Source organism: Alexandromys fortis, unplaced genomic scaffold (genome assembly GCF_014885135.2).
Source record: "Alexandromys fortis isolate MF-2015 unplaced genomic scaffold, M_Fortis_MF-2015_v1.1 scaffold_11, whole genome shotgun sequence".
In the NCBI taxonomy this organism is placed as follows: Eukaryota; Metazoa; Chordata; class Mammalia; order Rodentia; family Cricetidae; genus Alexandromys; species Alexandromys fortis.
In genome coordinates, this window is record NW_026067912.1 from 9,995,212 (window position 1) to 10,008,848 (window position 13,637).

The 13,637-nt window shown below is 46.1% G+C and overlaps 1 protein-coding gene across 3 annotated transcripts in view; it reads left to right on the plus strand.

Moving 5' to 3' along the window:
• The first annotated feature begins 2,126 nt into the window (after nt 1-2,126).
• The window catches only part of Tenm2 (teneurin transmembrane protein 2), a 424,931-nt gene continuing 413,420 nt past the window's right edge, over nt 2,127-13,637 (plus strand). For all 3 annotated transcript variants that reach the window (XM_050138699.1, XM_050138700.1, XM_050138701.1), the window contains exon 1: nt 2,127-2,308. In XM_050138699.1, coding sequence (XP_049994656.1) covers nt 2,293-2,308 — 16 coding nt within the window. In that variant the 5' untranslated portion in view covers nt 2,127-2,292. The remainder of the gene's footprint in view (nt 2,309-13,637) is intronic.

Consider the following 13,637-nt stretch of genomic DNA (forward strand, 5'->3'; position numbering starts at 1 on the left):
GGGATGTACTTTCCCTGGGAGGCTGCCTTCCATGTGCTTGTGGTTGAGGGGTCACACCACTGTCTCGGCACTAGAGAACATTGCCCATTGCTTTGCTAATGCGTGCGCCGGAGATGGGTTTGCCCCTCTGAGCTCTGCTCCGTTTGACTTCCACCCTGTCTTCTATCCAGCACTTCCATTTCAGATAGCAACCCTCCACCCATGAGCTGAGTTGAAATGGAATAAGTCATCAGAAGTAGCCATTGCAAAAAAAAAAAAAAAAAAAAAGAAAAGAAAAAAAAAAGAACCTACCCACATAGGAAGAAGCATGCACGGGAAGCCTTTGAGAAAGGCGAGTTTCTCTTCTCGCTCTCGGATGAGACAACTGCCTCTCCCCAAGCTGACTTCTTGCTCAGATGAGCTGGCTTAACTGTGAGGTCCTGCCAAAGGTTGTCTCACTAAGCAGTGCCTGGGGCTTTCACAAAGTGAAGTCACCTCTGCCTGCCAAGCAGGGAGTCTCCGGCTAGACACAGGGGGAATTTCATGGCTGTCTCTCTACTCCTCCAGAGGAGAAAGTTCCTGTGACTGTACTGCCTTCATCATGCCCGCGTGGAGTTCATTCTGCCCGTGGCTAATATACCGAGCTAGCTCATGGTGCGATGCTGAGCGATAACAAGAAGGGAACGGGTGGGCTGAAGCTTGGAGAATTGTTCATTTCACTGAAGAGGAGACTTGGGGACCAAATCATTTCTCTCCTTGGCCAAACCTCTGGTCTTCCTGTCTGGAACTATGACTTCGATGGGGCACCAAGGAGCGTTTGTTGAATGAGCGTGATCGCTTTTCATCCAGCTCGAAAGGTTAGTTGTGTTGCCCAGTATTCCTGACTTCCCTTAACAGCCCATTCTAAGTCAATCTTCCATGAATTCATTCGAATGCTTTATGTAGTGCCTTAATGCTGCTATCCAGTGTCCCTGCTCCAAACCCAGAGAGGCTGCTTGAGGAGGCTTTCCCTCTACCCCCACCCCCCCAACATCACCTGCCCTTTTCTCTCAGGAGTGTCTTCTGCTCACCCCATGGTCAGGACCTTTCCCCCACACTCATGTGCCACAGTGGCCGTATTTCAGTGTTCTCTTGGCTTCTACTCCATGAGTTGGGACACGTCTCAAAGTGCTTTTGTTTGCTCTGAAAGAGGTTGAATCAGGGAAGAGACAGAGGGTGGGGGGGGGGCGGACTATATGTGGGAACAGTTTAATTGTGTCCACGAGGATTCTTAGTAATCAGGATGCCAGTGTGTGTTTTCCAGAGCCTAAAGCTGACATAAATAATGTAGTGTACCCCGCTTTGTGCAGGCTTGCCGAGGAATGCTGATGGAGAAAAAGCCAAAGGGGGGATCAGAAGCGCCGGCTCCCAGCACAGCCTTTAAAATCCTTTTATTGAGCAGTACTTTTGAAAGTGCAGCCAGGACCTTGGCGAGCTGTATCTGCCAGGGAGAGGCCAACAGAGGAGGAACTTTGGAGGAGGTTGTCTTGCTTGCTTTTTTTTTTTTTTCTACGTTCCTTTTTTTTTATTTGGAAAAATGAGAATCTGGTGCAGCGTGCATTTGTGCCTCCAGCGAAGGATTGGTTGATTTCATTGCATGTCCCCAATCCCAGAAGGACTGGGACGGCTCTGTCAAGGCCCTGGGAGCCTGGTAAGTGTGCAGCTGTTGCTAACAAGATCTGACTGGCCTCTCAAACATAGTTAAAAGCATCGGGCTAGCCTTTTAGAGTCGCTCGCCTTAATGGTAAGAGCAAATGAGCTTTCTGGGACAGCTCACCCCAAATGAAGTCCTGCAGCTTAGGTGCGGTTACTGTCCAAGTATGCGTTGGGGATAGTACTAGGGACCGCAAACGCCTCCCTGCGTTTGCAGGAGGGGATCAAATGTGCTTTTACGTGGAATTTTTATAGTAGTTGTGCCAAGCCAAGCCAAATATCCAACCGAAGCATCCTCCTAATTTTGTTTCAGAATGGAACTTCTGCTTAGTCTTGGCCACACATGATAGATGGATAGGAAGGCAGAGCTGGGGAGTGTCAGGATAGGATAGGACGCCGTTCAAAGCAGCTCCCACTCATCTGTGGTGTTAAGGGATAGGCATTGGATAACCCATTAAAAACTAGACAGCGATTTCTTTGCTTATGCTCTGGTGGTTTAAAAAAGGACCTCGGGGAACATTTGTTTTGTTCTGTTTTGTTTTCCTTTTGATTAAGGCATTTGGGTCTAAAAAAGAAGATTAAAGCAGGATCCGTTTAATTTATTTAGTTTGCCTCACAGACATGCAGCTTCAGAATGGTAAGTGTCAATTATATTCCTACTGGTTTGGGAAACTGGCTGGGGGAAAGGATTTTTACCAGGCAAGACCCAGCTATCAGACTGGGACTATCCTAAAGCTTGTGACCAGTTCCGAGAGCTGGCGCGTCAGCAGAGCTGTGTGAGGTCATAGCTGAAAAGCTTGAGCTTCAGAGACTTAAGTTGTCCTTTGGGAGAGGGACCGTCGGTTCTCTCCTAGCTGTCAGTGGTATGATCGGTCTGGAACTTTATTTAGAAACCAGTCACAGCCCACCAAAATTCACTTGAAAAATGTAGATGTGGTCCGCCAGTTTCGTTTTGGGACAGGGCTATCTTTCCGCTTTGATTTGTTACATAGGTGTTGCCGTTGTTTTTCCACTTAAAAGGCATTGTCAAAATGTATTTCGTGAGGTAGTATTCGGATGTGTTACTGGGAGCGCTACAAAGCCTTGCGAACACTGTCATCGTGTTGACAGAAAGGAGCACATTTTTGGCTGAGCGTCGTTTTACTCTCCCGTACGGGCTCTGTGTTTCTGCCACTTGAAGCGATTCCATCACAACTTTCGCTTCTCCGTCACCCCCTTTGTAGACGCTTACCCGACTCAGACTCTGGCTTCGATTTAGTTTTAGTTTTCACTGCCAACTTCTATCTTCCTGAATAGGAACCCTAGAAGGCTTTAAACTGGGAGAGGGAGAGATTTAACTTAGTTTCTACAGTTTTCAGCCAGCCCTCCTCTCTTCTTGGGAATTTTCATGCCGGTCTGCAAAATGGACTTCAGAACTGAGTAACATTGTAACACCTCTGTTCTTGAGAAACGTCTCGGGTGACAGCTGGAAACATTTGAAAAGGGGACAAAACAGGCCATCTGCAAGCTGTTTTCTGTAGGAATAGGTTCGGAACTATTTTCAAGCTCCTCAAATTGGGTTGCTTGATAGATCTTATTTGTAAGCGCCGAGAAAGTGTCTTTTAACTGCCGAGAGAAACGTGGTGCCCATAATAAACAAAACTCCATTTCTATAACCTGAAAAGTGACCTGAAGGAATGTGAAGAATTGATGGAAGGCTGTGCTTCTCGGGTCCAAAGTCACAGCTTCATGTTTAATTTAACAAAACATTAAACATTTCATGTTTAATTTAATGAAACATTAGAGCTCCAGGATCTGTCACCTTCGTGACAGAGTGTCAGAACTGTAGGATAGTTTCAGAATGTATGTTCTTTCTCCTGAATTCACATGCGACGCCAAAAATCTCCTGTAGCTCAAAAACATATCTCTCTCTCTCTCTCTCTCTCTCTCTCTCTCTCTCTCTCTCTCTCTCTCTCTCTCCTTCTCCTCCTCCTCTCTTTCTCTTCTGGGAATCCTTTATCCCTTTATTTCCCCTCCCTCTGATAGAGGAAAAAGAAACACAAAGCAAGGAAAACACCAAAAACAACAAGGCATTAGGCACGCACTGCTGGTCTAGCTAATTTTAGGGGGCTATTAGCAGGCGTTTAGGCAAATCTATTAACATTTAGCATCAGCACAAATGGAATTGCGTTTCTCCTTTTTGTGTTTCTGACAAAATAAGCAAGCACTGGAGTCTTCAGGACAAGGAAAGAACGGGTGCTGGCAGCGTTCGTTAGATAGTAAACTTTTCATTAAAACACTTGGATTTTGTAATGAACTCTCTGAAGGAGGCTGGAGGAGATCTTCAAGGAGAAAAGTTAAGTCAATGCATCCACTTGATAAAGATTATTTAGCAATGAACAAGATACCACCCCTGGTCCCGCACTGATGGCCAGTCTTCTTAGTAGGAAGTGTGGTCCGAGGAGATAATGTCACCTTGACTTTGGTTTGTGATACAAAGTTTGCCTTCCAAGTACAAAAACAAAAAGATCCCCTACTTCTGCCTCCATATTTTGCAGATTGATGGGGTTTTTATTTTCAACCAATCCTTAAAGGTTTAGCTTTTTTAATTGGGAAACAGTACATATGTTTGAGCAATGCAGGTATTTATTAGTTCCCCAAACATGCATGCATTGTGCATGCTCCTATTTATACTCATGCAAACATGTGCATGCAACATATGGGCATAAAAAAACCCCATCCCACCCCATAATTCATTTCCATTGTTGCCTATGCCTTTCTAGAACATTGGTGCAACACAGACAAGTACAGTATACTGTGTGTGGTAACAGAGCTGTGGGTTTCTCCCCATGTTATTATACCCTCAGCCCAAGCCTGCGGCTTCCCTGTGTATCTTGAAGTGGTTGCAACGAGAGAGAGAGAGAGAGAGAGAGAGAGAGAGAGAGAGAGAGAGAGAGAGAGAGGACATATCTGCTCAACTCAAAGGCATGAAGGGCAAGAGAAAAAAAAATCACTGTGAAAGTTACTAGCCTGAGGAATAAGCCACTTTTTTTTTTAAACTGTTAAAAAAGGTTTCTTTTAACTCCACCCTACATAGCCATAGTGGCTTCATTTGGCAGAATACTTGTTGATGGCCTCTGTATGTTGTGTCCTGAAGAAGGAATGCCAGGCATGCCCAACCCTCGGTCTAGTGAGCCTAGACTTCACCGAGAGCCCTGTTTTTGTGAGAGAGGGGGTTGGGAAACTCCTATTCATAGATTCCTATCCACTTTTCAGAATGGTGGTGGCACTGACATCTAGTCTGGTATCGTCCAGGTTACCTTCAACAGCCTGGGTAGCCTTCCTCTGCTTCCACACTCAGCTGCAGGCCCAGCGACGCTCACCCTGGTGCTCTCCCAGCTACCCCCAGGCACTCTTGCGACCTCCTCTGTGACTATCACCCTGATCTGCAGGAGGTACAGAGGCAGCAAAGGTTACCAGGGGTCCTGGTATTCTGCCAGGCTTCGTGGAGAAATGTGGAGAATGTGGTCCCACCCTGAGGTTGCTCCTAGTCTGATAAAACAAGATTTCCTAACAGAAGTGCAATAAGCACTTTCCTCAGCTGATAGATGGGAACCTCTTGTGGCCACAAGATAGCCCGTGGGCGTGGACATGAGCAGCAGTTTCCAAGGTCTTCAGAGGAGGTTTCAAAGAGGTCATTGTCAGGAGAAGTAGACAGGAGGCGCCATGGAAGGTGGAGAAATAGCCTTCCAGGCTCAGTGCATGGTGGACAGTCAGCCCCTGAAGGAGCTTACTGGCATTGAGTATAGTAACGCTGGTACCCCTGGAAAGTAAAGGACATTAGAATGGTAGGCAAAGCCTACAGTGAATGGTTTTGTGTACCATCAAGCCTGGGTCTGCCTCAGACAGGGAGGTCTATACCAGGCTGTCATTCAAGGTGAGACACTATGGGGCAGACAGGCACGGGTATGGAAGAGCTCCCAGCTCTGTGAATTCCACAGCCACCTGCACGTTTTCAAAAGCATGCTGATCACTGCTAGCCACGGATGCTCATCCCAAGGTGGAGCCGGGAGCCAGAAGCTGCTGGGTTACAACCTCTGCTCAGAGGCAGCAGGATGCCTGGGGATGCAGTCAACCTCAGGATGACTTACCCCCAGTCCAAAGCATTTGCAGTTAACTGTGGATTTGCAGGAATGTTCTCTTGTGTCCCTGCTAAGAAAGGTGGTGGGAAGAGGAGTAAATATGAATGTGAATGTATTGGGTTTGTATTCATAAAAGGATGGATGCACTTAAATATCATGGTTTGAGGACAACCTGGGCTATATTATTGAATGAAAGGCCAGCCTTGGCTATAATATAAAAATGGGACTTCTGTACCAAAAGTTCTGTAGGTTGGGTTACTGCCTCTGTAATGAAGAGCCACATTCCTGAGTATGCCATAGCCTTTTTCTGTGACCCATAGAATACATGTGTTTGGAGGGAGGTGGTCCTGGGGAGGGGGTTGTTTTATAATTTTTGAATCTGCAGCCTAAGTTTTGTTAGATGGTGGTGGTAGAACTGTGGCACTTGAGTAAGAAGGTTCTAGTTGCTTTTATGCCCATGTTTTGAGAGACCAACCTGCTCCAGTGTTGGTTTGGAATGGCGGATAGAGGTGGGGTCATGGAACATGGCACAGAGCTGGTTTCGCTCTGACCCTTCCATACTTAGAGCCGTCTGAACTGTTGGACTTTCTCTGGCTCCAGGTCGGGTGGACCGTGGGCCACACACCTTGTTACAGTGGTGGAAAGAATGCATGCCTTCACCCACAGGTTCTGCCCTCTGAAACTGTCAAAACTCCTTGAGTGGTGTGTCAGGCCAAGGTGGGAGGCCGGGGCTTCCCTACAGTGGCCTCACTGGCCTGGAATGAGAGAGTGCTGGGCCATTGTCTGTGTGGAAGAAGGGGAGTACTCAGTGGCCTAATTTCTCTGCAGAGTGAGCGGAGATGCTACACTCAGTGGGAATAAAGTTAATGGTGATTTATACAGAGAGAGAATAAAGCAAAAAGAGCCTATGGCTCAGTCATTAAAGTGCTTGCCTTGCAAGTGCATGGACCTGAGTTCAGGTTCCCAGAACCAACAGAAAAAGCTGGGAGCGTTGTCTGTCTCCTGCTTGTAATCCAATGGTATGATGGGCGGTGGAGACAAGCAGACCCCGGGAGTTCACTTCCAGTTCGTCTTCCTCCTTGGCAAAGTCCCAGAACAATGAATGACTGGTCCTGTCTCAAAGGAAAGGCTGGTGGCTCCTGCGGAATACTACCTGGCCTTATTTTCTAACCTCCACCCATGCAAACACATGAGCGTGTGTGTTCCTGCACTTACATGCACCCAAGAAACAAGCAAAACCCACGTGTGGCCCAAGGGTCAGCCTATACCCACCCATGGCTGAGAAGCAACCAGACACACATCTCCCAGGCTCACGTCTCTTCCTCGGAGGGAAAGAAGCGGAGCCCAGAACCGGGTCTGTGCAAGTTGGAGAATGTGGGATAGAGTCCTGTGCCTAACAGGTTAGCATTTTCTCTGTCACACAAAACAAAAACAATACACTTAAGCTAGCAGAGAGGAACGCAGGAACACACACACAATTCCTGAGCCAAGAACATGAGCAAAGCAATCTTTACTGAGAGTTTGGTAGAATGGCAATTCTTTTATTTTATTTACTTATTTATTTTTTTTAAAAAGAGCCTTAAATGGATACGGGGCACACTTCTTAATCGTTCCCTAGATCCATCTTACCCAAGTGGGTTCTAGCTCCTTATTATATCTTTGGTTTTTGGTGGTTGTGCTGGATTTTGTTTTGTTTTGTTTATGTTTTGAGACTGGGATTTTCTGTGTAGCTCTGGCTGTCCTGGAACACACTCTGTAGACCACTCTGGTCTCAAACTCAGAGACCTGTTGAAATAAGAGCGGCGGGGCTGCGTCCCCAACACCCCAGCCGCTTGGCTAGCTCATGCCCGAAATAACAACACGCAAACTGTATTCATTTAAGAACTGCTTGGCCCATGAACTCTAGCCCTTACAGGCTAATTCTCGCATCTGGACTAGCCCATTTCTAATGATCTGTGTAAGCACCCCAAGGTGCGCTTACCGGGAAGATTCTAGCCTCTGTCCATCCTGGGAGAGCTGAGCATGGCGTCTCTGCTCCAGCAGAGCTGTCGGGTCTCTCTGGGAGCAGAGCAGAGTCTGACCTCACTTCCTCTTCCGCCCAGCATCCTATCCTGTTTATTCCGCCCACCTATCTTATAACCTATCAGGGCCAGCAGTTTCTTTATTACTCAGCCAATGAAATCAACAGATTGATATATGACACTCCCACATCAGAGACCTATCTTCCTCTGCCTCCCTTGTACTAGGATTAAAGGCAGGTACCATCACACCCAGCTTCCTTACTACATCTACAATATTAGCCAGGGATGCAAGGGCATCTCATTGTGTTTACACAGAGCAGCTCAGCACCACAGACACCTGCCCCAGAACAATGCCCTTGTCAGCCTTCTCCGCTGGAGGACTGGGATGGAAAGATCCATCTTCCCCTGGACAGGAATAAGGACATTGCTTCACTGATCTTCAAACCACAAACTAGCCGAATCAGGTATTCGTTTTCGATAGACTTCTCTGGCATATGATACTTTGTTATGTATTTCACGACCCAGCTCAGCATCTTTCCCGTCCAGACGGCCTGGTTGACTGAGCTGATGACCTTAGTGTGACCCACAAAGAGGGACAGAATTCTGCAGCCCTGATGCCTCCTTTCTGTGTGACCCTGGGTACATTCACTGAACTTCGGGTGAATGGGGAACAAGTCAGGTACCTCCTTCCCTCCAGACTTGTCACATGGTAACTGAGATAATGGGTGTGAGGGCTGGAGAATTCTGCACTTGTCCTATTTACTTCCTGCATCTATACTCAATAGCGGCACTCCCCTTTGATCCAAATTTCATGCGCAATTTCAAGACAATCTCTATTCAAATTGGTTGAACGTGCTGTAATCCCAACCTAGACCAGGTTCCGCTCACCCCGTCAGGTAGGTACTGACTTTGCCTTCACCCTCCATAGTGAAGACAGAAGCCTGGGAGCCTGCTGCTTCCTGTTAGTCTAATTCTTGACAGTGATCTTTCCACTTGCCACTGGTTGCCCCGGAAAGCCTCAAACCCAAAGCACTCTGGGATAACACACACAGGCAGGCCTCTCCCAAGCAGAGCTTAACTAGAGATAGAAGCCCCAGAATGAAGGAAGGCTCTTGGCTTCAACAAGAACAAAATCCAATTGTTGGGGCCCTGGTGTGGGTCCTCAGAGGGTGGGGCCCACAGGGGGGCAAAGAATTGTTATTGCAACTAGATTTTAATCAACAGTTTCAGTAACAATATTGAATTAAAAAGTTACCAGCTACTAGTTAGAGCATGGCTTAGCTCACAGTCGGGCAAATCAGTCATTCTGTGGTGATTAACATCTATTCAGAACAGAGAATGTATTATGGGTACTAAATTATCATAGGAATTAATGCAGTCTTTTTAAAGGGCTTAAAATATGTTAATAAATACAGTATTCCAGCACCTGCAGCTCAAGGAACCAAAGTCATTAAAGATGGATATAATTATATTTATTATTGCAGGGATCTAGGTAGGGGAAAAACAGTTTAATGAGCATGAATGAAACAGGGGTTCTTTATTTAAAAGTTCTTACCTAGAAACTGCTCCCTTTCAGGGGTTGTTATTCCATCCTCACTGAGGGCAAGAACTGGGAGGAAAGTTCACGGGAGATGATTCTCTAACCCCTGACCGATGAGTGGCTGGGGTTCCCTGTGGACCACGCCCTTGCTTCCTTGCACTTGGACTGTGCGTGAGGCTTTACCAGGAGTGTCTGGGGTAACAACGCTGAAGCACAATCTTTACAGACTTCAGCGACCACCCTCTTCCTATCACACCAGATCCAAGAGCCACACCCCACTGTGATTTCTATAACACATCCAACGCTTCCTATCTCCATGGCCTTAGCATGTGGGTTTGTGTCTGTAACAGCATTGACTTAATACCTGTTTTCCCGTGCTTTATCCTAAACTCATGCCAAATATTAGCCGGTTTAACCTTCATAAGAGCTCATTCCCTTTGCAGTCTACAGGTGAGGAAAATGAGCCTCCAGGCTTAGGTTGGCTGCCCTTGAACCCACTGCCCTGATGCTCTCTTCAGTACAGAATTCCAGGGCCTCTGTTGAAGGTTGACCACTGCAACCCTCAACCTCCATTCCCGTGTGGTGGCTGGTGCCTGTGGCCAAGTCACTATCTCTTGCCATTCCTCCTCTTCCCGGATCCTGTTTGTCCACGGGAGCTCCTGAGAGCACAATTTAAGCTGATTTCCTATGCACTTATTTTTAGTTATCATTTTCCTCTCCTAAACTAGCATCATGCTCATGAAGGCAACAACTGTTCTACGCTGTCACCTGGTGTCCCCAGTCCTATTAAAGTAACTGACACTTAATAAGTACTGAGTAAATATTTGTTTAATGGGTCCTTGAACTCATATGCTCACCATTTGCTGTCTGTACCTAGAAGAAATCATATTTCTCATCTACAATAGAAAGATGGATGGAACCCATCACCTCTCTTTGTTTCCAATTAGCAGATGAATAAAATGCAGTTTTATTGGGTAACCCTATTTTATGATCAAATACATTCTTATTTTAAGGGTAGCAAAAAATGACAGTCTAGTAAACCATTTCTGTATTAAAACTGGGCCGTTTACATAAAAGGCGCAAATAATACTGGGGGGAAATCCCGTTTGGATCATAAGCAGTCAGAGAGGTTGGGTGGGGCAGTCCCCTGCTGGGACACCCAGCTGGCTGGGATGGAGGGGGGGCGGTGTCCTTGGAGAACTCAAGTTCTCCACAGACTTGGCCCAGTGTAGTTTCTGCCCTCCAGCCTGGTGCAGGAAGTCCCCCGTGGCAACACATCAGGACCAGCCTCTTCATGCAATGAAGTTCCTTCAGGTCAACTCTTGCTGTTCTAGGGAACGCTGCACCTGGCAGGTGCTGAGCAGTAGGTCGAAGTCTTGTCTTACTTTTTGAGACTTGGGGAACACTGTTTTAGGTGAAAATCAGCTACCTATGTCTTCATGGTGGCGTGCATTTCAAGTGCTGTTTGCTTTTATGCCGTAGAAGAAAAGTAAACACAGACACATGGTATAGAATTGAAGTTGTGTGCCCTGTGCGAATGGTGAGATGCTAGCCTCGGAAAAGCTGCCTTACATTCCTGGTTTTCCAGCTTGCCAAGGATCCAATTCAGTTACTCTTATGCTTTATCCCAGAGGGGCATGGACCCCATTGATAATCTGATTAGTATTAGGGGCTTCATACCCAAAGAAGAAGGGCATGTACAAATATGAAACAAGTTTCAAATTCTTTGGACGGTCTCTCATCCTTTTCTTGGGTCTCCAGAGGCCCGTGAGGTTCAGCTGGAGAAAGCCCCATAGAACATGGCAGTGTTCGTTCATTATAAATGTGAATAGTTATTGAGTTCCTAGTCCGTGTCAGATGCCTGGTTAAGTTATATCAATTTTCAGTAAAAGCATTGCTCTTGTTTTTCAGATGAGGAAATAGAAGCTCAGGAAAGCGAGACAAGGCAGGAAGTGCTGCTGCCTGATGCCACACCTTGCCAAGGCCAATGGTCTCAATGGCACTGGTCTCAATGGCATTCACTTGGTACCAAAATGAATCTCAGACTAGAAAATGGAAGCCATGATGGACAATTTCAGGGCATTCTAAAGGCAACAAGTACCAGAAAGCCCATGTTCCATGTCTCTTAGCTCTTTATAGAAAGCAGACTGGGACAGTCCCCGAGTGTCCCCTTCTTCTGTAACTTGCCCTCTGTGAGACAGGAAGACTCACTTCTGAAGGAAAATGCAGCCCCAATTCACTGAGCTGGATCAGGCAGGTCTTGGGGTTTTATTGAACCCCAACTGAGAATACATTAGACTGGATGTCATTAGGGGTCATTGGATCCTGTTTGAGTCTGGAAGCCATTGGGTTGTGGCCACATCCTGTAAGAAGTCATTAGCATGAGATGTGGTCACTTACTTCTTTTACTCCTTAAGAGAATAAGCTGTGATCTCATTAGAAGCTGCTCGAGAATGTTCCTGGGTCCATGTTTTTCTTCTTTCTTCTTTAAAAGAAGTCATTTTTCTCTTAGGGTCGAGTCTTATTTATTAAGCTTGAACTATTAACTTTAATGGAGTTAAATCTCTCTAAACGTTTCTTTTTACTCAATGGTTTTTATGTATATACTTTTATCTCATTATTGATTTCCGGGGGACCTGCTGTGTTCTAGGACCCCAAGTAGCCCCTGAGATCAAAGCAAAGAACCACTAGGAAGAGCTTTGGAACCCTGAAGAGATTACAGTCTAGGGTAGAGATTATGGATAAAGAAATAAACAAAAGCAGTGTAATGTCAACAGTGCCTTGTGACAAACATCACATGTCTAACAGGCAGGGTGATCAACTCAAACACAAACATTTACACCTGGGTAGGACTGACAGTCTTGAGGAGACACCCCAAAAGGTTACTAAAACCAAGATTGGTTGGCCCCGAGCCCAGCTGTGTCCAGGACAGGTCTCAGATTTTGCTTTCCTATGACACTGTCCTCCAGATAGTGACATTGCTATCCCCTAGGGAACAGTTTTCAGAAGCCCTGTTGTGGCATCCAATGGCAAAGACAATGTTGATGATGTGTTTTCCGCACAGCCTTTTCTCCCTTGGCTCTGAGATGTCTGATTCCATAGTCTTTATGTCCTGCTCTGTGCTGCGAGTTTCTTCGCGAGTATGTATGTCTCTCTTCTACCCGTTGAAAGTACTTGACCTTGAGCCCTATAAGTAGCAGTGCTGGAGAACAGCTGGCCCTTCATCTCTGAAGATTCAGAAACCCACAGATTTAATCACCCACAAAACCAAACTATTTTTCATTGTGTCTCCACAAGCACCAAATGGACCTTCTTTCTGCCATTATTCCCTAAGGACTGCTGTGTAGCAGTGCTTCTGAGAGAGACCTAGGTAGGTGTGATGAAAGTGTGTGTGGAACACACAAAAGTTGTGTACAAATACCACATCTTTATACAGAAGAATTGGGGGCCTCTTCCAACTTTGCTATCCACAAAAGATCCCAGAACCACTGCCCCCCAAGTTCTGAAGCATTCTCGATGCTGAGAGGAATGGTATAGCACCTACATGGTTGCTGAGTTGCATGAATCTGGGGGATGTGGGCCTGTGACTGGAGTTTATTCAGGACCCCACACTATGGTCAGCATTACTTTTCACAGTTTGTCATCTCTCACCAAACACTCTGGACTGGCTGGTAGTCAATTAAATGAGCAGAGTAGCCAATTAGCAAACCTAGACTCACATTGCCCTGAGTTCTCTCAGATCCTAAGGACCTGTTCCACATCCCTAAAGGACTAAAGAGAGGGTTGGTAGAGAGTGGGACACCCAAGCGAGCATCAGTCAGCAAGCAAAGAGTTAACTGCTGTGTCTTACAACCCTACAGCCTTTTCATAAACAGAGTCACGTTTCTGGCCAAATGCGATGGGAAAGACAAACTCATGTCAGAAAACAATACCAAGTCTTTACATTAATGGGTCCTTCTCTTTGCCTTTATTCTTTTGGTCCATTTTGCACAGGAAATAAGAACCTTGTGGACAAAAAGATCATCATTTGTCAATCTCTTGCGGCAATTTTCCCAACACTTCTTTTAGCCCTAAATGCTTTTAAGCATCTGTCAGTGTCATATAATAGCCTTAATGGGAGGGAGCAACAGAAACAACAACAACAACAATAACCACTGAGTGCGAGGCTCAGCGCACTCCTTCCTGGACCAGTGGAAATGATGGCCCCGTCCATATGCTGATTCCCACATGCAGCTGTGCAGTTATTGTTTGCACTTAGACCTTAAGTTGTCCATAATTTTTATG